The sequence below is a fragment of the Leptosomus discolor genome, chromosome 1 (genome assembly GCF_034619465.1).
Source record: "Leptosomus discolor isolate bLepDis1 chromosome 1, bLepDis1.hap2, whole genome shotgun sequence".
NCBI classification, from domain to species: domain Eukaryota; kingdom Metazoa; phylum Chordata; class Aves; order Leptosomiformes; family Leptosomidae; genus Leptosomus; species Leptosomus discolor.
In genome coordinates this window covers 165,795,346-165,819,825 of record NC_141391.1, presented here as the reverse complement: position 1 = coordinate 165,819,825, position 24,480 = coordinate 165,795,346, and the positions used below count along the sequence as shown (strand labels likewise).

General features: G+C 41.6%; 2 protein-coding genes across 2 annotated transcripts in view; both read right to left on the bottom strand.

The window, feature by feature from the left end:
- Window positions 1-350: 350 nt before the first annotated feature.
- On the bottom strand, window positions 351-7,059 carry ARL1 (ARF like GTPase 1). The gene is made up of 6 exons (XM_086470573.1): window positions 7,022-7,059; window positions 4,365-4,502; window positions 2,885-2,966; window positions 1,772-1,883; window positions 920-1,098; window positions 351-711 (listed from the first exon to the last, which is right to left on the bottom strand). Exons 1-6 carry the CDS (start codon window positions 7,023-7,025, stop codon window positions 681-683), a joined length of 546 nt encoding a protein of 181 aa, XP_086326699.1. The 5' UTR covers window positions 7,026-7,059; the 3' UTR covers window positions 351-680.
- Window positions 7,060-8,715: 1,656 nt separating this feature from the next.
- NUP205 (nucleoporin 205) overlaps window positions 8,716-24,480 on the bottom strand; it is a 51,798-nt gene continuing 36,033 nt past the window's right edge. Inside the window, exons 28-43 of the mRNA XM_086470551.1 lie at window positions 23,583-23,774; window positions 21,684-21,954; window positions 21,137-21,235; window positions 19,778-19,926; window positions 18,843-19,034; window positions 18,517-18,638; window positions 17,249-17,387; window positions 16,908-17,034; window positions 15,867-15,943; window positions 14,184-14,312; window positions 13,507-13,633; window positions 12,584-12,750; window positions 12,072-12,195; window positions 11,044-11,172; window positions 10,283-10,356; window positions 8,716-9,044 (exon numbers count right to left, since the gene is read on the bottom strand). Of these exons, the coding sequence (XP_086326677.1) occupies window positions 8,892-9,044; window positions 10,283-10,356; window positions 11,044-11,172; window positions 12,072-12,195; window positions 12,584-12,750; window positions 13,507-13,633; window positions 14,184-14,312; window positions 15,867-15,943; window positions 16,908-17,034; window positions 17,249-17,387; window positions 18,517-18,638; window positions 18,843-19,034; window positions 19,778-19,926; window positions 21,137-21,235; window positions 21,684-21,954; window positions 23,583-23,774 (2,271 nt within the window). The 3' untranslated portion in view covers window positions 8,716-8,891. The remainder of the gene's footprint in view (window positions 9,045-10,282; window positions 10,357-11,043; window positions 11,173-12,071; window positions 12,196-12,583; window positions 12,751-13,506; window positions 13,634-14,183; window positions 14,313-15,866; window positions 15,944-16,907; window positions 17,035-17,248; window positions 17,388-18,516; window positions 18,639-18,842; window positions 19,035-19,777; window positions 19,927-21,136; window positions 21,236-21,683; window positions 21,955-23,582; window positions 23,775-24,480) is intronic.

Below are 24,480 nucleotides of genomic sequence, written 5' to 3'. Positions count from 1 at the left end.
GCTGAGGGTACAGGAGTAACAGAAGGTGGAAGTTAAATTCAAATTACAGCCCTGGCACACCGGGGCGGGAGGCGGCTACTGAAGACATTTCAGAAAACCCATGCTGCGTTAGCAGCCCGAGGGACGCTATTCACCTCGGTGCTGTACTTCCCTACACTGTTGTTACCTGTTGTAAGATACCTGCTCCTTCCTTGGAACAGCACCCCTACACTGAAGGATTCTGAAGTACCACCCCAGCAGCTTAAGGAAACCTCTTTAAATGTTGAGCTACGTGGCTGCTACAACTGGCAGCAGCTGGACTTGTTTCTGTAAGCAAGCAACACACCTGTGAGTACAGTTGACAGTTCCAGATTTTATTAGTGTTTTACTTACACCGAGATAGTGGCCACTCAAAACCACTAAAGGAGGGAGGAGCGACAAAAAGCCTTTCCCAGCCCATGAGCCTTTCATACAAATTAACACAAGTAGGTCCTTTAAACAGAAAGAAATAGAATATGGAATACCGTAACGTACACAGACATTCACTTGGTTCAGTTTTACAATTCAAGAGAGGCATCCGCATTACAGGAGTCGAACTCAACTCTGTCCTTTTTACAAGTACTTCTGGCCTGAAAATGCTTGACTGCAGAAAGAGGGATGTTGGATACAGCTGACGCTCCTTCGCAGTGCTCAGCTCTCTATCACTGCCTGCTCTTCAAGGCCTCCACCAACCTGGGGAAAAGGTTAAGTCAGTCTACTGAAAAATCATTTAAATTATGTTGAAATACTTTCAGGAGAAAGCTAGGCTGTCTTCTACTGTGGACTCTTGCTTGTCTTTTATGTCCAACTGACTTTCCACAGATCCAGTCTTAAAAAAAGAAAAATTACACAGTAAAAGATATTTTTCTAGCAAAGCTAGCAGAATTAGGGTGTTACTCACCATTCCATTGCTTCATCAAGCCCCGTGCCTTTAGTTGCAGAGGTTTTGAATATCTGCCATTTTCGGTCCTTCAAAGCCGGCAAGCCAAGTGCATTTGCCATTTCCGTGGGAGTCATGGCCTGTTCCATGTCCTGCTTGTTCGCAAACACCACCAAAATGGCTTTCTTCAACTCTTCTTCCTAAAAGAAGGGGACTCATGCCAGTTGTTGCAGAGACTTTCACTGAACTTATTTAAGCAAAGCAAACTCACAGAATGAAAAGAAACTTCAGCAGCTCTCATAATGATTTTCAGTTTGCTGGTTTTTCTTCTTTAGAAAATTCTTCAGTGAAAGAACGGTATTTACCCTCAACTGCAGCACGATACCACACAGGAGCAATTTCAAAACCTGGCCAGTTTGTTATATTATGAAACAAGCTGGATTTAACCAGGCGTATCAAAGAGCTTGCAGGAATTGCGGGGGGGGGGGGGGGGGGGGGAAGTTCGCTCAACTCATCTCCTTGTTCGTATTACCCTGTTCTACATATGTCCTTCAGCTTCAAAACATAGTAGGATACCAGCTACCTTCAGGGCCTGATTTTGCCACCACTGAAGTAGGGAGCAGCTGTCCTTGCAGACAGGTAAATTTTCATATGACCAAAAGGCTACAGACAATGAGACAATGAACCGTGAAACACCCGCGGTGTAGTTAGTGCTTTCCAGTCAGAAGCGGTGCACGGGCCTGTTCTGGGGGCTGAAGTTTCACAGGTGAAGTTGAGCTTCACTTGATTCACTGAATCAAATTTGACATTCGTTCCGAAAAAAAGGGTTTAATTTCTCAATTTCTGATACGACTGTCACCCTTGTTTTCTTACCTCTAACATAGCAACAAGCTCGGATTTTGAAGTGCCAATTCTATCTCGATCACAGCTGTCCACTACATAAATGACTGCATCTGTATTTGAATAGTAACACCGCCAATATGGCCTGCGGGAGAAAGGTAAGTTCCAGTCACACAATTTGCACTTTCAGCGGTGTTTTTCAGCCAGATAATGAAAAGCAGATTACCCACAGGAAGTAAAAACTCTCTGGGGTGAAAGGCCCCAGGAAGCAAGCAGAAGATATTTTCAAGAGGCAACAAAAACGAACAGACAGTACAAATACTCCTAATAGCAGAGAAAAAAAAAACAAAAAACAAAAACAACAAAGCAAGCAGCTTGAAAACAGGCAAAGGAGAGAAGTGCTGGAGGCAGATTTATTTGGGAGTCAGCCTGCAGGACATCAGGTCCATAACTGAGGGACAGGGAAGCAAAAGAAAGTTCAAGCACACAAGCGTCTGCCATTAGATAATCATTATGGTCACCAAAGAAGGATAAACAGAGAGATCTTAAATGACTAACTCATACAGGCAAGTAATTAAGGATCAAAACAAACCACCTTTTTCAGAATTATGTTACTGAAACTAAGGAGGGAAGGAACCTGCCCCTTACTAACTAACTACGCTGGACATTACCACCTAGTGTTCAAAAAGGAATCACGAAGAGATCACACAGGGGTACTGAAGACATCACTACCATTATGCACATAATGACTCATTACAAAACTTGTAAAGCTTGCTAAAAAAAAAAGTTATCATCTATACTTAAATTCTTCCGAACTTTGCATTCTTAAAATATTTAAGTATCTTTTTGAGTTTACATCACTCCCCTCTTTCTCCAAATGCTACACAACTGCCTGCTTTACCAGTAAACTTGTTTTTCAAAGCACAACTGTACACAAGTGAGAACATTCACTTGTTTCTTTCCAGTCTCTTGTCCAAAACAGGTTTTACTAACCAAATTCTGTGAGATGAAAGTGCTCTCCTGACGATGTTTTTTTTAAACACTTGAAAGAACCAATCTTCAGAATTGCCAGCTACAAGAATTCCAAGAACTTTTAGGACTTTTTTGAAATTTAATTGTATCTTTCAATTTTAAGAGTTCTATTACCTTATGCTTGTCTGTCCTCCCAAGTCCCAAACTTGAAATTTCAGATTCTTGTACGTCACTGTCTCAACATTGAAGCCAATGGCTGAAACAAAGTTAAATAATTTCACTGTCAGGGACTTTTCTTTATTTTTCTGAAGAACATTACAGCACTTAGTTTAAAATTTTCAGGCCTGAAAATTCTCAGGAGCTACATAATGAAGTCCATGCCCTTTGCCAAGTTACCCCAACAAACATTTGTGGCTCAAAATAACGCGGTAATTTTTTTCTTGGAACAATAAAAACACATTGTAAACACGTTGTAGAGATTTGTAACACATACAAAGGTTGTTAAAAATGAACAGAAGTGTGCCTGAAACCACCAAAGGAAACAGAGCAAGGGTTAAAGGAATGGCCTGTTTTGATAACAAAGTACACAACTGACAGCAATAAAGCACTAAGGAACACATCCCTCGTGTCAACACCAGATCTGCGCTCTTGTAAGACCACAGCAGAACCAACTCCTCAGCAGAAGACAGACCTGACGCTGTGGTATCTGGAAGACGGCAATAAGGTTACAGCATATCACATATGTCCTTCCTTTTCCTGCCAGCCCAGAGGAACACAACAGAGTGAAGTGAACAACGGGATGCAGACTGCCTAAAACGCATGGAGGCTGAAATAAGCAAAACCCGAGGGCAAAAGGGTTATGCTGTAGTAAGCTGCTGGCTTCTAAAAGGTGAAAAAGACCTGACCAAAAAGTCAATTTATCGTGGCCATTCAGGAGGAACCCAAGTGACATGACAGGGACTCAAAAGCCAAGCGTCCTTCACATTACACAGAGTGATCCTAGCCAGACCACTTCGGCTGGGTGCCTGTCAGGGGTGGGTATGGCTGCCTGAATGCTGAGACTACTGGTGAAATCAGTTACGTTTTTTTAAATAAGCATCATCTCCTTCCAAGAGATCTCACAGAAGAGTTTTGTTACACTTTCTACATAAGGTTAAACCATCTGATTTGTTCTCTGTGTTAAACAGAAGTATTTATATAACAAACTGAAGACCCTTGTGAAAAAAAAAAAAAGAAATTAAATAGGTGCAATTCACTGACACCATGCTATGTAAAATTATTTTTTGTACAATAATGCTCATCTCTAGAATTCGCACTATAGCTATATTTCGAGACAAAAGACTTATATAGTCAACAGTTACCATTTACTGAACACTTACCTATGAAGAAAAGCCTGCCAAGTCACGGTAACAATCTTAAGGCCAAATACTTTTTGCATTCAGCAGAGCAGCATAAAACGCTCCTTTATGTAGCCCTTCTATAGCACACCGCAATACTGTTACGAGAGAACGTTCTTAAATACAGCAGCGCAAGGCTCCCACAGCCCAAGGTCCTTTTGTTTGTGAAGGAAGCGTGTAGCGAGTTCAGCCGACAAAGGTCACGGGTCAGAGCTACAGGGAAATCGCCTGCTTTCGCTAAAGGACCGATCACTTACTTGGAATGGTGGTAACAACCTCTCCAACTTGTAACCTGTAGAGAATGGTTGTTTTTCCTGCTCCATCCAGTCCCAGGATGAGAATCCTCATCTCTCGAGTTCCAAACAAACTGGAAAAGATGGTGGAGAAAAAGCCCCCTACAAAAAGCAGAAGGGAAAGAAGTTTCATTGTCAGCTAGCAACAGGGAGGACACAGAGGGGCAAGCAGATCGACCTCATTTCTGGCTAAGCAACAATGTGTTTCTTTTCTCCAGTGAAAACAAGTTCAGTTGTCACCCAGATAACCATGTGCTGAACCACACTGTATTTTCCTGGGTTCATGCTGCTATTTTATGGTAGCTCAATCCAGCAAGATCAGGTTACAGCAGCATGAAGCTTCCTCATCGTGGTTACGATTTTTTTTCTTCTTTTCTCTCATTTGCCAAAATCTGAGCCAACTTCTCTCGTTTCTATCAGAGTCTTATCTTTTCAATGCAAGAGACTATATAAGGACATGCTGAAGCCTGAAAGAATTCTTTCTCATGTTTATGGTCTCTCACAGGACCATAAACTTCTTTTTTTTGTAAAATGAAGTATAAATCAGTAGGCATGTGTTAAATCCCAGCCCACTACAAACTACAAAGCTGCATGAAATTAAGTACATTAATGCTACAGAGAAGTCTAGAAGCTGATTTTCAATGCCCCCCCCCCTTTTTTTTTTTCAAAACTGGCTTGCCCCAACATCTCATTTGTTCTTTAAATGCATGTAAGAGTACGTGTGGCCAGATGACTATCTGATTTCTGCCTATTAGATGCTTAAGTGTAGAAAGAATCCCCATATTCTAGCCAGTAACAATGACATTTTTTCCAATTACTTTTATAACAAATATGTCTAATGCTAAATAATAATGTTGCAAATCCACCTAAACCCTGTAAAAGGTAATGAAACGCCAAACAAGCTAGAATCACATTTGATAACTGTATCAGAGAAGAGACAAATCAGAGATTTGCAACCAAAATCTCAATTGAAAGAGGTTTTGATAAAAATTATTTCCTATGTTTGCTTTTCTAGGCATCTGCAATGCCCTTCCAGGGAAAGAAGGGAGCAATGCATTGTGTGCTTATGCGTACGAAGGCATTCAAACTGATAGCAGGTTGCTTTACTGCTAAGCCCATCCCCATCCCAGAAGCTACGGACACTACACACCTAGAAAACAAAGAGAAGATGTAAGGGACCATCTGCTGTCAGTTTACACACTGCTGCTCAAGGCAGTGTTTACCGTGAGGCAGGCAAACCACCTTAACAGAACAGAGCTGCAAAAGGTATTCAATAGAAATACTTGAAGTAGAAGGCTACTATGCAATGTATGGAGGCCTAAGAGATGAGAACTCTTTCACAGAATCACAGAGCGGTAGGGGCTGAAAGGGACCTCTGGAGATCACCTAGTCCCATCCCCGTGCCAAAGCAGGTTCACCCAGAGCAGGTCACACAGGATCGCATGCAGGTGGGTTTTGAATATCTCCAGAGCAGGAGACTCCACAGCCTCCCTGGGCAGCCTGTGCCAGTGCTCTGTCACCCTCAGAGTAAAGAAGTTTTTCCTGATGTTCAGGCGGAACTTCCTGCGCTCCAGTTTGTGCCCGTTGCCCCTTGTCCTGTCACTGGGCACCACTGAGAAGAGCCTGGCCCCGTCCTCTTGGCACCCGCCCTGTAGATATTTACAAGCATTGATAAGGTCCCCTCTCAGTCTTCTCTTCCTCAGGCTAAAGAGCCCCAGCTGTCTTTCAGCCTTTCCTCATACGAGAGATGCTCCAGCCCCCTCATCATCTTCACAGCCCTCTGCTGGACTCTATCTAGTATCTCCCTGTCCCTCCTGAACTGGGGCGCCCAGAACTGCACACAGCACTCCAGATGTGGCCTCAGTCGGTAACTTTGCTTACTGCCAAACACCACTCATTCCCCCTTTTTATATTCTGACATGCTTTTCCCACACTAAAACACTGCGCAAGTACCACCAGTAACAGGCCAGATTATGCTAATCGCTTAACCCCTAGATTCAGGGCCTCTTACTACTCCCTCTACTTCACTATTCTGCAAAACTTCTTGTCATAATTAATTCCTGATTAGCAACCCGTTACGCACGCGAACCAGAGCGCGGTTCGGACAAGTCCCCGCAGTACAAAGCGCCGTGGCCAAACCCGCGCCCCGCCCGCGCCATTCGCCGTCACGCAGGCCCTGACGAGCGGCCGCGGCCGCTGCCTGCGAGCGCTGCAGCGGCGGCAGCGACCCGGGGGGGGCCGCGTCAGGGACCGACCGCCGCCGGGCCCGGCCCGCACTGCCAGCTAGGGCTGAAGGCGGGCGGGCGGCAACCGCTTCCCGCCGCCGCCGGGCAGAGGAGGCCGTCAGGGGGCGATCCCCCCGCCCCATCCCACTTCGTTCAACACCGATCCGGCCGGCTGCCCCGGCGGCGCTGCCCTCGCCCGCCCTCCTCAGAGGCCTCGTAGCCCCCCTCCTCCCGCACCTCCACGGTCCACCGGGGGCGGAGGGGGGGGGGGGGGGACATGCGGGGGACACGGGACACGCACACGACTCACAGCGGCAGCCCCGCCCCGCCCCACCCCGCCCCCCCACGCCCCGGTGCCAGGCGCTGAGGCCGCGGGGGCCGCCGCCCGCTCCTCACCCATATCGAGCCGCTAGGCCGCGCCGCGGGCACCCCGCCGCCGCTCTGCTCCGCTCCGCTGGCCCTGCCGCCGACCGCCGAGGCGCCGCCGATCGCAGGCTCCACGTCGAACGCCGCAGCGAAGGAAACGAGGCGCTCCCTCCCGCCGCGGCCTCGCCGTTTCGACACGGAGCCGGGAGGGCGCGGAAGGGAAGGGCTGAGCGCGGGGCCGCCCTCGCCCCCGCTGCGCCGACACGCGCGGACGGGAAGGAGAAGGGGAGGAACGACGGACACCGCAACGGCGGCTGCCGCGGGGGCGCCGCGGCGAATCGGCGGCGGCGGAAGCGCGGGCTGAGGGGAGGGGAGCGGCGGGGCGGGGCTCGGCGCCGCGCGTGCCCCGGGCGGGGGCGGGGCTTCCTGCACCGCCGGCGTGCTGCGCTGCACTGGCCCCGCCCGGGAGGGGGAACAGTCGCCCCCCGCTTAAAACAAAGCACACCACCCCCCCCACCCCCCCATACACGGTGGGGAGCTGCGAGAGCTGCATGGCCGGAGCCCCGGCAGGGGCTGCAGCCTCGACCGGAGAACGGCTCCCGCTGCTGCACTGAAGGGTACGGACCTCCCCGGGCTGAGGTCATGGTAAACACCGAAATTCCCCCCAGCGGGCGGGTGGGTGGTTGCTGAACGGCAGTGAATTCCCCCGAGGCAGCAGGGTGGCGTGTGCTCTTGTGTTTATGAGAAACTCTGTACGCGATTTCCCGTCTTTCACGGAGGAGGCGGCGGGGGGATGGGGGGGGACGGACGGACACACGACGGGGACGGACGGGACAAGAAAAAGCCTGCTGAAAATCAAAAGTCCGACTATATAAACCGTTACTGTCTAGCTGCTGCGATGAAACAGCAAATAACCATCACCTGAGAGCAGGGCCGTCCTCAGCCCTGCATAAGAGATGATGTAATTCATGTCATTAGTTTGTGCAGGTGAGAATAAAATCATAAAAAAAATGTGAAAGGCTAAGTAATGAAAATTCAGGGGAGTCAGAATTTAGAAGGCACACATGGAGAACAAGGCTTTAAGATCAGAGAAATGCAACAGATCTCCTGTCAATAATCAGTGGTTACACTATGCTATTTTTTTTTTTTACATAAGGAGATAGGAATATCTCTTATGCCAACCACCTGTAACTACAGAACCAATCTACCACTCAAGCATGTTGGCTTCCTCCTCATGCATTTTATTCTGTCTTTACACCCCTGTTCCAGAAAGAACAGCACAAAAACCTTTACTCCCCCAAGCCAGAAGGCAGTCACCTTCCACAAGCTGCCCCATTTATTTTTTTTTTCCTCTTATCCACTCTTGTCCAAAGAGAAGCAGCTTGTACTTCCATCACCTGAAAAAAGGCAGGACAAGAGGGAGTAGAAACAAGCAGTTCCCAGTGCAAAGTATCATCACCTTTCATATGAAATCCACAGCAGTGGTCAGAGCCTGCAAGTGCCGAAACCTGAACCCCATTTTTCATTAAACCTGGGGGTGAAGCAAGAACAGCATAGACAGACACAGATGCTTTAGTTTTCTCTGAAAGCATCCACAAGCGTAGTACCATCACAGCTACAGAACTTCTCGTTTCCTTTATGTCCTCCATTATAATTCTTTCCTTGCTTGAAATTTTACAGTAATCATAACTCAGTTAAAAAGAATCCTTTATTTTTTTTTTTTGTCAAGTTGGGAGCGGTAGGAAAGAATACACAAAACTGATCCATAGGGATAAGAAAAAAAGTAACAAAATATTTCCAACATTATTTAGAAAACGTATGATCTATAAAATCCATTGATCATAGGAAGGCCAGCCCTAGTACACCGCTTCAAAGGGCAAGCAACACGTATCAGAGTCTTTCAGGTCCTTGATATCCTTAGGAGACCACGGATCCGTCTGACAAGAGCTTGAATAAAGGTGTATCGCGACCGAACCTTCGAATATAACCCTTCGATGTCCAGAAGCTTCTTCTGCAGAGATTCACCAAAGCTGTTCGTGGCTTCAAGCTGAAGCTGAGAAACAGATTTGTTGCAGTCATCAATACAAAATCTTCTTTTTCCGGAACGTCAGCTTATCCATCACCAACTACCTGTCAACCCTTTCACTATGATTTATTCTCTAAACCACTTTCAAAAGTTTGTTTTTTCTGCCTTCTCTAATAAGTGCTACTTGCATTCTTCCCTTACATTTTTCTCTCTAAATTGTATAATAGACAGCCTTTCTACGGGGGTTTTTGGGTGACTTGGAGCATTTACAGAGTATCCAATATGACCACCTTACAACCATTCCAAGTTTTAGGAATTCAATTCCTGTTTTAAGCATTAAATAGTCTTATATAATTCAGCTTCTTCAGTTATGGTCATACAAACACTTCTTCCCATTAAAATTTTCCTATTCCCTTAATGACTGTTCAGGAGTTAAGAGTGCATTGACAAAATATTTTCATTAATACATATGTAAACAGTCACTGAAAAAATTAATTACATTCTAAGTATTTTAGCAAGATGTTACTGTATATTTAACTTTTGAACAAATGAAATAAAAGACAGATTCCTCATCACAAAACACACGGGCAACTGTTCTTATAATTCTAGATCTTATAATGGTACTTGAGACTGCACACGTTCCTGAGCACAGGTTTTTTTCTGCACAAACAGCAGTAGAAGTGTCAGTGGGATTTATTAATAACAATGATCTTTTTCTGCCACCTCTGCATCAAGTTTACACAAACTATTAAATCACTGTGTAAGCAGAAATCACTTCTTTGCCAGCATTCACATTTTGTGCTCTCCTCAGTTCCTGTTACCCTTTTTGGTCCCATTTCTCAGCAGCCTAGCTGCAGCTGACCTGTAGTAACTGCTATGGGATCACGGGAAATTGGGAATCCTGCCCTCATATTGTGAGTCTTTCAAGGGTGAAAAAACTGATGTTTTCAGAAAGCTACTATTAAAAAATACATAGCGTTTGACAGGTTTACAAGAGAAAAACTATTGATTTTTTTTGGAAGTCTAGCTCATTTTTCATTTAACTTTTTATAAAAAGACTTGAAAATGTCCGCAGAAGCACAACTGCTACCTGCTTCATAACGCTTTCCAAAAAAAATTTAGCAACATTTCATTAATCCTAAATTAAGTTACATCCTGTTGGTGTCACCACAGGTTGTTTAGAGGTGGGAAGACTACAGACCGCTCTCGTAGCTGTACGGTAATCAAGCGCACGCTGTTCTTTTCAGCAGGCTGTCACATCTCACCTGTTCTATATCATGCTGGCTCACTCGATTCAGTCCGCTACTGAAATCCAAGTTAGGCCCCGAACCAAAGGAATCTAGTGATAGAAAATGAGACGTTAAAATTATGGTGGCTGCTCCACACTATCTTCTCCACATCAAGCTGTAAAAGGAGTTTAAAATGCAGTATTTGAAATTGGCCAGTAAACTTGTGCATTAGAGCTTACACTGATTTTTTGACTTAAATGATTTAGAGAAAATACGTTAAGTAAGAGTCATAAATAGTTTTGATCACACAACATGGCAGCTCCTCCCCAGATCACTTCTCCCGTTCTGACTGACTTCCATTCCTAATTTTTATTGTTTTTAAAAACTGAAATTCAACAAATTTAACATCTTCTGGTGAATCAATGGTGCCTCCAATTCTAAAAATACTTTTAAACCCACCAATGTTCTTCATTTCATTTTGGCTTATTATATTGAAATATTCTCCTATGAATTATTTTGAATTGCTGATCTTATTATATTGTTTGAACTTCCCTTGGCTTGAGCAACATAAATAAAAAACCAGTTAATTTTACTTTCCTGTGGAGGTTACGTGTAATAGACAAAACTCAAAAGTCTATGACAACAATATTTGTATTGCCAGTTCTCTAGTGGAAAATCCAAAGGTATGCCAAATCCAAACAAAATCTCTTTTATTAAATGTAAATGGCAAAATATTAATAATAGCAAATCAGTTTTAAAGTAATTCAACAGCACTCTGATGTTTTGAGATATTTTACCTTGCAGCCTTCCTTTCTTAAAGGACATCCTGGAGGACAGCAGGGGGTCCTGGGAGTCAGTGGGTGTGCAATGCAGTAGATAGTGTTCCAGATGACGCCAAAGAACGAAGAGGCATGTTTCTATAATATCTGTAGTCACATCTAAGTGAAGGAGTCTAATTTTGCTGTCTTTAGATTGTACATTTCCTAGGTAAGCACATGAACACACTTCGAAGCAGCTGAAGGTGTTAGCCCAACCATCAGCCACCTTCTCCAGCAGAAGCTTCTCACCCCCACTGCTACGGCCTGGCAAGGGATCGCTCGCACTCCCCGCACCTGCTCCAGCACAGCGCTGGCCACGTTACTTCCATGAAAGCTACTCCCCCTGAAGAGGCCTTAAACCAACACCCTGCAGCAGAGCAGAGTAGGAGCGCTCACGGGGTTTGTAAGGACAGCTCCGTTGCAGGGACAGTGCATTAAAGCTGAGCTTTTAAAGCTGGGGACGGCAGGAACGTCTTAAGTTACAACAGGTCAGTCTGCAAGAGGTCTTCCCCACAGTGGGTTTCAGAGGAAAATTCTGATCCACCACAAGACAATTATTTTGTGCACGACCAGTTACTTCTGTAGAATTACTGGTGTTCATGAGATCAGGTTTATGCAAGGTTGACTGTAAGGCTGGAAACTCCAGTTGCTGCGATAGGCACCTCAAAGTTATTTTTCAAAATACTTCTTCCACCACACTTGTACATAGGTGAATGTTTATTTAGTGGGTCTGGATACCAATTGAAGAGCTGGGCTGTAAAACCTCCTCTGTTACAATGTTGCAGAAAGTCCTAGCTGGGTCTGGGTGATGGGAATTACTAACTTGGAAATATTTACAATCGTGACAATAGCAGAACAGTACCCTCTTACTAATTTGATTTTCAGTATTTCAAATTTCCTTTTTGGAAAAAGTGTTGTTCAAAGTGGTCAGAAAGCTAGGTAAAATGAACCTTTTCCCATTTCTCTGGAACATCACTTTGAGGGTCATTTCAAGTTTAGAAGGATACAAGAACAGAGAGAAAGCAGCTTGGCTCGGTTGTTTATTAGCTTCACGAGGCGTCGCCTTGCCAAAACGTATTTTTGGGAAGTGGAGATTTTGTCAACCCCAGCTGGCATAACTGACTGACACAGCTGCGATAAGAGGAGGAAAAACAAGAAGATTGCAGCAAACCACAGAGCAGCAGAAGAAATAAAGCAAGTAAAATTACTTATCAATATCTAGAACCTCCTTGTCAGCTATTTCTTCAAAGGTGTGCTCTCTATTTTGAATTTGCATAACGTTGCTCCAAAAACGGACAAGGTCTATGTATCCCCAAGCAACTATAATGAAAATCACAACTTTTACAAAGTTAAGCCAAATATTTTCCCCAAAGTTTTATGTCACTCATTCTATGGACCCCTTCATCAACAGCAGAAAGGAACACGCACAAGAACTAGAACTAAGATGCTTTGGAGTCTCTGTTACCAGCTCTGTCTAAGTTACAAACCACACAGAGACTAGAGTCAGAAGAACTATTACCTCTTTTATTTCATCTGGTGGGAGTTGCTCCACGTTTTGCAGCTTGTTAACGCTCTGACGATGGCTGTCATAGTAACTGAAGAAATCACTAGTACTCTGTTTCAGCAGGTAGATGATAATGCCCAAGCCAGGCAAGTGCCAGTATGGGACCACCAGTGCTTGTGTATCTAGAAAAGATGACGAACAAGTTATAATAAATAAATAAATAAGAAAGAAAGAAAGAACGACCAAGAAACGAATAAGGTATGCTCTCTGTCAATAAAGTAGTGAAAGACATGAAAGCACCGGAAAGCTTCTGTTTTATACTTCTGCATCAGAAGTAACACCAAAATGAACGTCTAGGCAAAAAGGTTCTGTGGCGGCAGTACTAGAAGGCAGTCAGCACAGTACAGTGCTGAGTGTAACATGTGAAATGTAACCTGACCAGAAGGCCTACTATTTAAATATTCTAACCACTCAGCTGCATAATAGCACACTGCAAACTCTTGCCACGTGGCATAATGAAGAGTTCCAGCCAGCATCAAAACACATCTTGCATGTCATAGATGAGGTCCTAGTTTCACGTAAGTAATCCAGCACAGATGCTGAAAAAAAAAAAAAAGAAATCTCCACCTCTCCCTGTCTTGTGCTATTTATTTACATACACATTTTTTTACTGATATATGTGTTTCTGAGGCCACCATGGGAAATGAATTACAAAGAATTTTTTAGTCACGTTTCATTTAACTTGGATGAGTTTCCTGATCTGGTTTTAGCACAAGGCTGCGCAAGCACGTGTTCCAGAATTAGAAAATGGGCAGCTACAGCACTGGCATAAAATGACTTAGGAATGTACATGAAACTACAGCCTCTGGTTCATTATTTTCTACTAGCCCAAATGTCACACCATTCAGTCTCGTAAAATCACAAGCCAGAAGTCTCACCCTGACGAGGCCCATCTCGGTTGGTTGATTCTGACAGGCTAGGAGTAAAGAGACAAACAGCCTGCTGCAAACTGGGGGCGCTTTGCAACATGAGTGACTCGCAGTATTCCATCACGTTTGCACAGATCTGCCAAAAAAAAAAAAAAAATGACAGCACGTCAGTTACAATAGCTACAGGCTTTGGAGCATTAAATTTTAAATGGATGTCAATACACAACATGTTTTGCTCCCTCTCTTCTCACCACAATGTGGTGATTCTCTTTTCTGATCGGTTACAGCCTCTCTTTTATTTCAAGTCTAGCACTTGCAACCTTGCCTCTTTCCCAAACCTGCTAGTTAAAATTTCTGGTCAATTTTACGTCCCCTTTGGCTCTAACTTAGTGTTAGTCATTGCCCTCTATACCCAGCATTCATTTTGAAAATTTCTGATCAATTTGAGGCTTCAAAGTTCACAGAGTCTGTATCCAAAACAATAATGGCTGCTAATGCAAATTTAAGTACCCAAATTTTCAAGGTTTACTTTAATTAGAAATAAAATGTGGGATTCCATACCAAACTAAAACCAGCGTAGAGCACTACCACTATCATATGAAGGTATGACAACTAAACAAATCTGCACAGCAGGTGAAATGTCACAATTTGAGACTGAAGGTTCTAGCAGCTTCTTGTGTCCTTACCTGTTGCATGGCCAACTCAATTTCATCCCTCTTGTTCACTCTGTCTCCCTCTGCGTTATCGTCTTGCAGTTTAAACTGACGTAGTCTGTCTGAACCACCAAACCGACTTAGAAGTCCTAAGCACTGTCGCTGCCATAAGAAATGAACGTTTTAATTAGTATCTCAAGAAATGAAGGGCCTGATTCTTTTCATTTAAAACATGATAACAAGAAAGCAATGCAGATAAAACTTTCAGCCCTCTGTAAATGAAATTTAAATTTTTAACTCACCTTTAATTCATTTCAAAATTAATGTCACCCTAAAACAGTTCCTTGAGAAATTAATGCAATTCAGAAGGGCACAGCTTTATCCTATGTCTCTTCCAAACGATTATACTGACTAGCATCAATGACAGTTTAGGTTTACCCATTCCTTTACCTATATAGACAAACTAACAAAATCTGGATATGAAGATAATAAGCTCCATAAAAGTAGAGTGCAAAACCCAATTCAATAGTTTCCATAAAAGAAGCAACAATCAATAAATTTGTTTTCAGTTTACATGTGGCTGTTAAGATCACCAAAGTGTCCCAGACTGTAAGTCAGTTTTCTGTGGAACAGCAGAAAAAGATATCAAAAATTAAAGGGGTTTTGGTAATTACTTTTGGGGAAGAGTAAAATACTTAAATCCTTTTATTACTTGATGAAAATGACAGAACAAACGAGAGAAAAGTCACAATAACAGATGACTGATTCGCACAGTTTTGCTCAGAACAGCTCAGTTTTCAAATTAACTCATTAAAACTCCTTATAACGACAACAACAACAACATCTTTCTGCTTTCCCATGGAAATTCCTTGCTGACACGCTGCAGCAGAACACCAAGTAGCCCAGCATGACAGCCATCATCTACAGCTTGCTACTTTGCTTGAGGCTGGTCAGCCTGATAGTTACTATCAAAGTGTGCAGAGAACACATCCTTCTCTGGCAACCAGAAGTATTTAATAGCGCAGCCCTTTCTATGGAGAGTTTTCAATTAAATATTTCTTTACTAAAGCCCTTGCTCACATGAACCACAAAGCTTCAAAACCAGGGCTGGATGTTGAATGCTGAACTGCAGAGAGGTCTGCCGTGACAGCTTTTGAGCAAGGCTTTATCTTGGCTTTCATTCTGGCTTCTATGTCACGGTTATTTTTAAAAGGGAAGGAAAGAAAACACTAGCATGTTTGATACTCCTAACTGTTGAGCTGGAGACATGCCTTGGGCAAAAGTGGTAACAGAGTATTTCTGCATTATGCTTTGCTGTCATCCTCAAATTCTTCTTGTCCTCCACTTAAGGTGAATCCTAAGCCAGGGAGGGAAACAAAGTCCCTGACACAACTCTGATGTTGCCAAATGTTATTCTTCCTACTTGGGGGCGGGGCAGGGACAGACAGGGATGACAACATGACGGCACCACCAAAAGAGCACCAATCAAAACCCAACCCGCACAAAAAACCTCACCGAAACACACACAAGCCACCACACTCGCACACAAACCACCCCCACCCCCAAGAAAAAAAAAAAACAAACCACCACAAATTCTTCTTAATGGTGGTAAACATCCCTTTCGTAATTGCTACAAGTCAGAGTACAAAAGCAAGAAGCAGCTCATCTACGTACACAATTCTAAAAGGACAAGTACTAAATATGCAACTTTATTACCTGAAATCGGCCTATATGTCCTTGTAGCTCCATCTGCGTCCCTTCATTAACATCCATGTCCAGCTCGCTCAGCACTCCTGATAAAAGATACAGCCATTAAATTAACTGTTTGGGTTGGTCTTCAAAAGAGAACAGATTTATGCAGTATACATTTAGATACAGGCATTGATCAGAAAATTTCAAACACACAACTTCTATTTTGCACACTGTTTGAGGAAAACATTCAGATATGAATGCAGCTACCAGGAGAGGCGTGACAGCAGGTAGCTTACTGTTCTGCTAGGTAATTAAAAGGCAGGGGGCAGGGAGGAAGGGAGGTTAGCATGAAAATTGCAGCTGTTGTGCAAAGCTCAGTATACTGTAAGCAAAGAAACATTTGGGCTCAGCCTACAGCTCTGCACTCCTTTCTATTGCAGTCAGACATCTCTCCTGAACAAAGAACGCCATTAAATCAAACTAGAGAAGTTATTTTGAAATGGTGAGTCTTCTAGCATGCAGAAGAAATCGCTATATCCATCACAATAATTATTAGTCCTCTGTGAAGGTAAGTCACCCAAGAGAAATGTCAGTATGCTAATCCACAGTGCTTCTCTCCGAAAGCTTTCTTTTTCAAATAAACAAAAATGGAGAAGACATTAACAAAGATAGGGGCATGCAAACAATTTTCTTCTCTTAATTTCCTCAATCATAGAATTTGCTGAATAAAAATTCTTTTTGAAGATACCACATGCACTTTGAACACTACTATTTGCAAGTCATCTCAAAGACAAAAAGTACTTCCTGTCAAAGTAGCATAATAAAAAGAAAATGGGAAGTCAAGTGCATATTGATAAGGGCACTATGTCCACTGCAAATTCACCGTACTTACTTCATGAACAATTATCTAACTTCCCCCCCCGCCCCGCCCCCCGAGCTTTACATGTCAAGAAAATTCTGTATTGTAGTAGATATTCCCTTATATGTCTTACTATTTCTTTATAAAAAGCAAAGCCTGAGATTCATGCAGATAGGGCTAAGAGACTCCAAAACTGCAGTTCCTACCAGGCAAAGCTGCCTTGCTGATTATTCCTGTCAGGGAGGCCAGCTCCTGGAGAGATCCAACACTAACATCTTGACACCTCAGGATTGCCTGGATAGTATCTGAATGGGAAATTAGAAACTGCAAAACCTGTACCGCAAGAAGAAAAGGGAAAATATGAGTGACTCAAAATTTAGCAGTGAGCAGAGACGAAGCAATGCTTTCACCTCTGGAGAATTTTAAAGGGATCTCTCACACCAGTGAGGATGGGATTTTCAAAAAATTGCTCACTTTCAGAGCAAAAGGACACACGTGTCTTTGAATGAGCAGTAGCAATGATACTCTAGCACCTTTTGGAACTTACCTGTCCTGCTGCTTGCAAGTGTTGTGCCATGCTGGATGTGAGGATCACTTGGCACAGCTGAAGTGCTGGAAGAAGAATCTGGCGATAACGTTCCACCGGAGCGGGAATGAAGACTGGGGGATCTCTCATTCCATACATTCTTAAGAGGTTTAAAAAGAAAGTCAAAAGAAAAAAAGATAAACAGTACAAGAAAAGAAAAGTGAAGCCCACTGGTGAGGCAGAGCCTCAGCCTACAATCACCCTCAGGAACTTGAAAACATTCATATATCAATAACAGGTCTGTACTTGAACTGAGTTTATATTGGAGAAATAACAGATTTATGATAACACAGCTGCTGCAGTTTACCTAGAAAGCTGCTGCCAGACATTTTCTCTAAGCAGACAAAATTACTTCTTTGTACTATACTACATTAAGTCAGATTACTTTGTTGTAAAAATACATCATCTGTTTTCTTTACTTACATATAAAACTAAATATTCTCAAATATTTTTGGAAGACATGCTTAATTCTAAAGCAACTGCTAACTACAGTCCTTTACAAATGCCCTGTAGGTTTTATACAATCTTATACATTTCATTGGCACTTTTAAACAGAGTACTTGCCCAAGTCTTAAGTTTTTCCAAAGCGAAAAACTTTGAACCCCTAGTGTGTCACTAAGAACTGTAAATTTAAAGCAAGGACTGAGGTTTGAAATCAACCAAGGTGATTTCCCCTAAATACGCAGTTTCCTTCTCTGACATCTTCTCTTGGTCATCTCACAATGACTAACAACATGGCAACACATCAAGAAACTTGTCAAGCAATATAAAACCGTGTTTTTTTTAAAAAACACATCATAAAGTATTTCTGAAGTAACATTTACTTCACCGCTCTCTCATTAGGGCTTTATGGGGGAGGATGAGCTCTGCACTTTTTGTTCACCTACTGCAAAGCCCCCAAAATAAGTTTACAGTGTATGCTATTTTTCAAACATTACAGTCCAAATGATGTATTAATAATTAGACAATTCCTATCTAAAGTATCAAACAAATAGGATTTTACATAGTCTAAGTAACTGGACATGCAAGTACAACTTCACAGCTACTTAAGTGGAAATTTTCTCTCAATAAAAGGTAGTTTTAAACTGAACTGATAGGTTAAAGAAACACACACACAAGAAGAATATACCCACAAATACTTACCCAAAAGACCTGTGCCTACAAAAAGACGTTATATGCCTCCAAGACTATCTTACAGTTTCAAAATCAGCCAGGGAACCAACACTTACCCCTGCTGGTCTGTTTCAGGTCGCATGTCGTACACTTGACACTGTGCCAGCCTCACAATCACTCCAGACCGCAACAGTTCTAATGCCCCTTGCTGACTTTTAGCTACTCTAGTGAGGAATGCCTAGAGAAGAGTAGAAAAGGGTAAGTATTGGAGATGCACAATGACACTTATTATGACTATTTTCTCTCTTGATTTTAACATCATTTCCAATACTATTATTATAGTAAAATATCTCTGCGTACAATCAATGTGAAGTATAGACAAACAACTTTTATTTTAAAAAAAACCCGCCATACCACAAAATTATTTCCAAAGTACTATTACCATTTTGGACTCATAGGTGTACAGCGCTTTAAGTAAAGGGGGCTGAGGTGCGAGCAAGCTCTGAAGAGTCAGATCATCATCTGCTAGGCTATCCACAAGCACTTTCAGGTAGCCACTATTGGAAAGATACAACAGCCACTGCTGCTGCTTGTCTACTGAAACAATACGATCAAGCAAAGCCAACGCCAGCATCTGGGATGGGGGAAGAAAAAAAAAACCAAACCAAAACAAAGAGAAAAAAATCAAACCAGAATTAAATCTGCGAAATTTCTAACAAGTACCTAGGAATATGAAAAGCTAAGCAGTACTTTCTAACAGCTTCTTAAAAGCAAAATGCATTTCTGCACTACAACTGCAATCCTTTATGTGGAAAATATTTTAAGATTTCTGTACATCTTAGTATAGTATGAGCCAATTACCTTTTCTCTATTATTCTTTAACAAAGTATTACAGATACTGTTGAACAACTACGCCAAAATATTTTAATGAAGTATCGTTACAAGCACTATTGCTATTTAAAACTAATTTGCATTCTGACTAGACTCCTGTCCACTGAAGTTAAGATCAGAAAATATTTATTCCTGAAGCCACCAAACCTTCCTAAAGTGGGAAAATAAACTGATAAGTTCATGTTTTAAAAATAATAACAAATAAATGCCACAGCAGTTCATACCTACAGTCTTTCGCAGCAGTGCTTGCTACCCTTATTTTTAAACAACAAGACATGTAGCTTTTTTGAGAAAAAAATTAATATGCATGTATGCCCCTGCTTTCAACAGCCTGAAGGATGAGTGGGAGGACAGAAATGCGAGAGAGATTAAGTATCTACAAAAAATGATCTAGGTCTACATCATGGAATTTCCCTTTTCTGCACAGTAGTGAAGTGTTTTTTAAAACAAACCAAACGGTGATTGCAAAGGAATAGATTTATTTACCCGGCCTATCTCATGACCATCACAAGCATCACGACAGACCACTTCCATGAGAGCTGCCCCATAACTCTCAATAATTGCCATGTTTTCCCGTTGCAATTTACTAAACACATCCTCCGGAGCTGTCAGACGTTCCCACATTGTTTTTTTAGCTGTAAAAAGCAAGTAAAAGAAAAAAAATGGAAGATGCAAAGACAGGCAGCTTAGCATTAGCCTGGCTACAGTACAGCTGAAGCTGCATCCTTCAGGGCATTCTCTATCTTCCAACAGAAATGCCCCAAACAATGGACTGGCGTTTTCACTGAAGTGCAAATGTTTTCCTACAAACTTATTCTTTCATGAATATCACACACAGGTCAGCCAGCACAAAAACTGTGTGTGCCTATATACATACATCACTCTTGCAAATACATATTCTGTTATATGTATTGAATTTTAGAATAATTTTAAGCAGACTATTGGGCCTAAGAACTTCCACTGGGACCAAAACACCCAGTTTTGAAGGGAAGTAAACAAGGTGACTTAAGTGGGAAAGGGCTCAAACCAAAGCCAGCAATGAACTACAAAGGGGTCATTGCAAACTCAAAGGTATTTTCACTACTGCAGCTCAAAATGCTGATTGAGTAATAGCAGTAAGAGTCTACATGCACAGGTACCAGCCCCAAGTTCATTTTTCAGTCCCTGTCCAAGCTCTAAGATGAAAGAATGATTAGAAACACTGACAAATCCAATATTTAAGCCATTAACAGAGAGAATGTGATATTCACCATAAGCTCTCTCAGCTAAGCAGTAACTCTGCTGCTTATTTTTTGCTTAATTTTGGGGGAGTAGGGGTGATGCTTTTTCGTATGTTTGTTTTCTCCCTAGGAACAGAAGGAAAAGTAAATAATCTTTGGATTTGGATTTGGTTTTGGTTTGGTTTTTGTTTGTTTGTTTGGGGTTTTTTTGTTTGTTTTGTTTTAAATAGGATCACTGTGATATGAGTGTACATACAGAGGTGGAGGCAATACATTTCTGAAGCTGTAACTGCTCTCAAGTAGGTCCAAGTAATCTCCAGTCCTTTGATAATTTTGTAGCTATGACGCATAGCTTTAAATGGACACAAATGAAATATCTTCTTTAGTGCTGGAGGTCAGAAATTTAATATCCTTATCCAGAACAGCACATTCTGAATGCATATTTAGCTAGACAGGTCAGAATAGAGGAAGATTTGCATCATTTAGCATAAGCAACTAATTTCAAAGGCTGAGTAAGATGGTTTCTATCTGTTTCCAGAAGACAACGCAGCATGCAGAAACTGTAACATTCAGGGTTAAATAACAATTTTTTTTTGCTCTTTTCCATAATACAGTTAGACCATACCTGCTTCTAAAGTGTCTGGTTCATCTGGTCTCTGGGCAATCTGCAAATAATAAAGCAGTGATCCATAAAGGTGCGTTCTCACTCTCTGGAAGCCACCACCTGTTCACAAGAAACATTCATAATTAAAACCAAATAGATGTAAATTTCATTACACCATCTTCCACTGGCACTTAATTTAACTTTCCTATGGCAATGCTGGCAGAAATAAGTAAAACAAACAGATTTCTTAAGTCAGAGTTCTGCTGTTCACATGAAAGTGTATTTGTGAGCAGCAAGTGTATTTGTGAACAGCAAGTTTATGCTGCTCGAAAAAAGTGGCAATATTTACACAGCTCTCTTCTGCTTGCTGATCAAGTAAAAAAAAAATAATATGCCTTGATTAATTTTTTTCTTGTTAGTAACATCACCTAGATCTATATTGATCATGTAAGATCCACCTAATTGACTGTAATAAAAATCCTCACTGCAGTAACAGGAAGCAGCTCAGTCCATCTTCCTGCTCTCGGCAGTTGGAATTCCCACACACGCACTGCCAAGGTCAACGCACCTGTTTTCAAAATGAAATCCAGCAGCTTTTTTAAGATGATGTGGAGGGAGGAGTCACCAATGGAAGCAAATCCCACGGATATGCTCTCAGAGCCAGGTGATGAGGTAAAAGAACCATCCAGCATCAAGACATATTGGGACTGTCCCGCCACAGGGAGCGCAAGTGGCTGTTTCTGCTCAGTCTTCACGGATTGGCTCAGGTGGGCAGTCAGGGTGAACACAGCCCCTGCCACCACCGGCATCAACTCCTGAGCTGCATCATCATCTAGGATCTTAATACAGAAGAAGAAGAAAAAGAAAAGAAAAAAGATAAACATGAAGTAGAAAAGTGTCTGATTTCATGAGCCATTAAAACAATTAATTCAGCCTCTCACAGCTATTCCATTTATATATGCATAATGATTTCACTAACATGGCACTACTTAAAACAAATCAAAACCACTAGTGTCAAGAACTTGTTCAGAAAGAGGAGTTGAACACAGTTCAATTGAGAAGACCATTAGCCATCTTTTTTTATTATTATTATTTACACAAATCTCAGGCAGGATGATCATTAAATCTGGATGGGAGAAAAGGGAAGAAACATGTTGACATTTGAATTGTTTTATTAGTAAAATATCTAACCAGGGAAAGAACAACTGATACTCTCTTGGCTTTACAGCTATTTAAGAAAACATTTCCATTAAAAATGTGAGATACAATATAGAAAACTCAAAAGGGCTGAGCACCAAAAAAGTGATCATCAAAGAAGCATTTAAGAGAATGTGGAGAAACACTAACAAGAAGTTAGCATTTACTATTTTAGTTCACTTCATTTAAAATGTAAACCTGCTATCTTTATCACTGACACTCAAGGAGCTTTCCTTTTAAGCAGCACAGCAGTTTAATACAAGAGATCAACTATTTTCAAAAGAAAATAACAATAATTGTTTTCTCAAATTAACCAAATCTTTACTAAAAATTAAGTATTACAGAAAATTAGTCTAAATTTCTACACTGTAAAGATTTCAGGAAAGAAAGAAATTCCTTCGACTAGCGAAGGCCTCCCTTATTTCCCTTTTTTTTAAGTTTTGGTCACATAAAAAAACCTCCCAGCACTCCATTAAAAAATAGTTTTTAGGTAACTCCTACAGAAAAATAATGGAAACAACAACAAAAATCCAAAAGGTTACCTTTTACTTGAAAAAAATATAAATTTTCATATATATTTCTCAAAACAACTTCTCTGATCATGAGAACTACAAACAGCATAACTCTCACGATAAAGAAAAAAAAAGTCCCAGCAGCCTAAATAATACAGGGATCCTTCATTAAATTTTGTCTTTGAGAATGGCTGGGTCAAAAGTAACTGCCTAGTCTGTCTCAAAAATTACTACCATAAATCATCAGACTTTAAATATCTTAAGACAAATTCTCACATTTCCAAAAGCCCTTCTAATTGTAAAATCTTTTTCTACTCTGAAGCTTCAACTCCTTCATTTTTCAAAAGAAGTAGCAGTAGGATTTGCAAAGTCATCTAAACACAGTAAACCAGCAACTACAGTGCTGTTTGCGTTCATCCCTTCCATGAGGAGTTCTATGTTGCTCATCAAATGGGCTGTTTCCTTCACAACCTTTCCAGACTTCCACCATACTGGATTACGTGTCAAAATGTCTTTGAAATTCGTCAGTACATCATTCATAGTTCAACAGTAGCTACGCAAGAATACAAAGCATTCCCTCTACAGCGCATTCAACTTCAGCATAGTAGCAATCCTAAAACTAGAAAGAATACTAAAGGCAGGCAATTTTTTTCTTTTTATCACAGTCAACAATGCTACTTGAAGAGTAGTTTCTCTTCCACGTAAAAAGATAGAGCAACAAAATTCAAGGAGAGGGTTGATTTCCAGTAGACCATTACCTTGTCATGCACATCCTGCAATAGGTCGCGGATGATCAGTTGTCTGTCCTCAGCCTGTATGAGATCCTGGGGGCAGGCAGTGAGTATAATTTCCACCAGTTGCCTCCACGACTCTAAAGCATGCTTCTTAGCATGGAGGCACTGCAGCAGCTTGTTCCGCTCCACTACATACTGCAGGATAGTGTTGATCTCCTGAATACCCACAATAAAGAACCTGAGTTATAATACGCTAAAAGGACAGATTTCAAGGTGACAATTTTATCTCTTAGTTATAGTCTTGGGAAAGAAAAAAAAAAAAAGTAAGTCTTCAACTTATCAGAAACAAGCTGCTATTAATCATTTTAACAACATAGGCCAATTCATTTCTGAGCTGCTTTTCACAAGGCCTTTCCATCATGAACGTCCCAAGCTCATAGCAAGAAAAAAAAATTAACCAGAGAAATTCTTTGCTAACATATGCTTTAAAATCAAAACAAACACAACTATGAAAAAAGTGCATTTTCTTCCCATTAAAATGGGAGTCTGAGTCATTTCTCCTTCATCCTTCAACTTTCAAATCCATTTAGCCAATTTCAACTAAATTTAAAAGATGGCAGGAACCTCAGAAAATAATTAAGCTCCAAGTTCACTGAAACTACAGATGTGTAGAAGAAAGGAGAAATAAATTGGCATCCCTTTTGAGATACAGGCAAGATGAATTTGGCTGCTATACACTGTACTTGTCAACGGCCAATCTTGACATCAGTACGTACTGCTTTCTGTACAGTGGGGTGGGAGCTGCAATTGTTATCAGTAATGGAGAGGGAAAAGGTTCAAGGAAAAAAAAAAAAAAACAGAAAACAGACTCCAGGTCTGCTGCTTAGAGAACAGTACATTAAGAAGTAGTTTATCTTACTAA

Bases quoted from the DNA above. Each gene is read 5' to 3' on its own strand.
- ARL1 (XM_086470573.1), bottom strand. The intron at 1,884-2,884 runs GTAATAGAACTC...TTTCTCCCGCAG, and splicing joins GGAGGACAGACAAGCATAAG to GCCATATTGGCGGTGTTACT. The intron at 712-919 runs GTGAGTAACACC...CCTTTTCCCCAG, and splicing joins CTTGATGAAGCAATGGAATG to GTTGGTGGAGGCCTTGAAGA.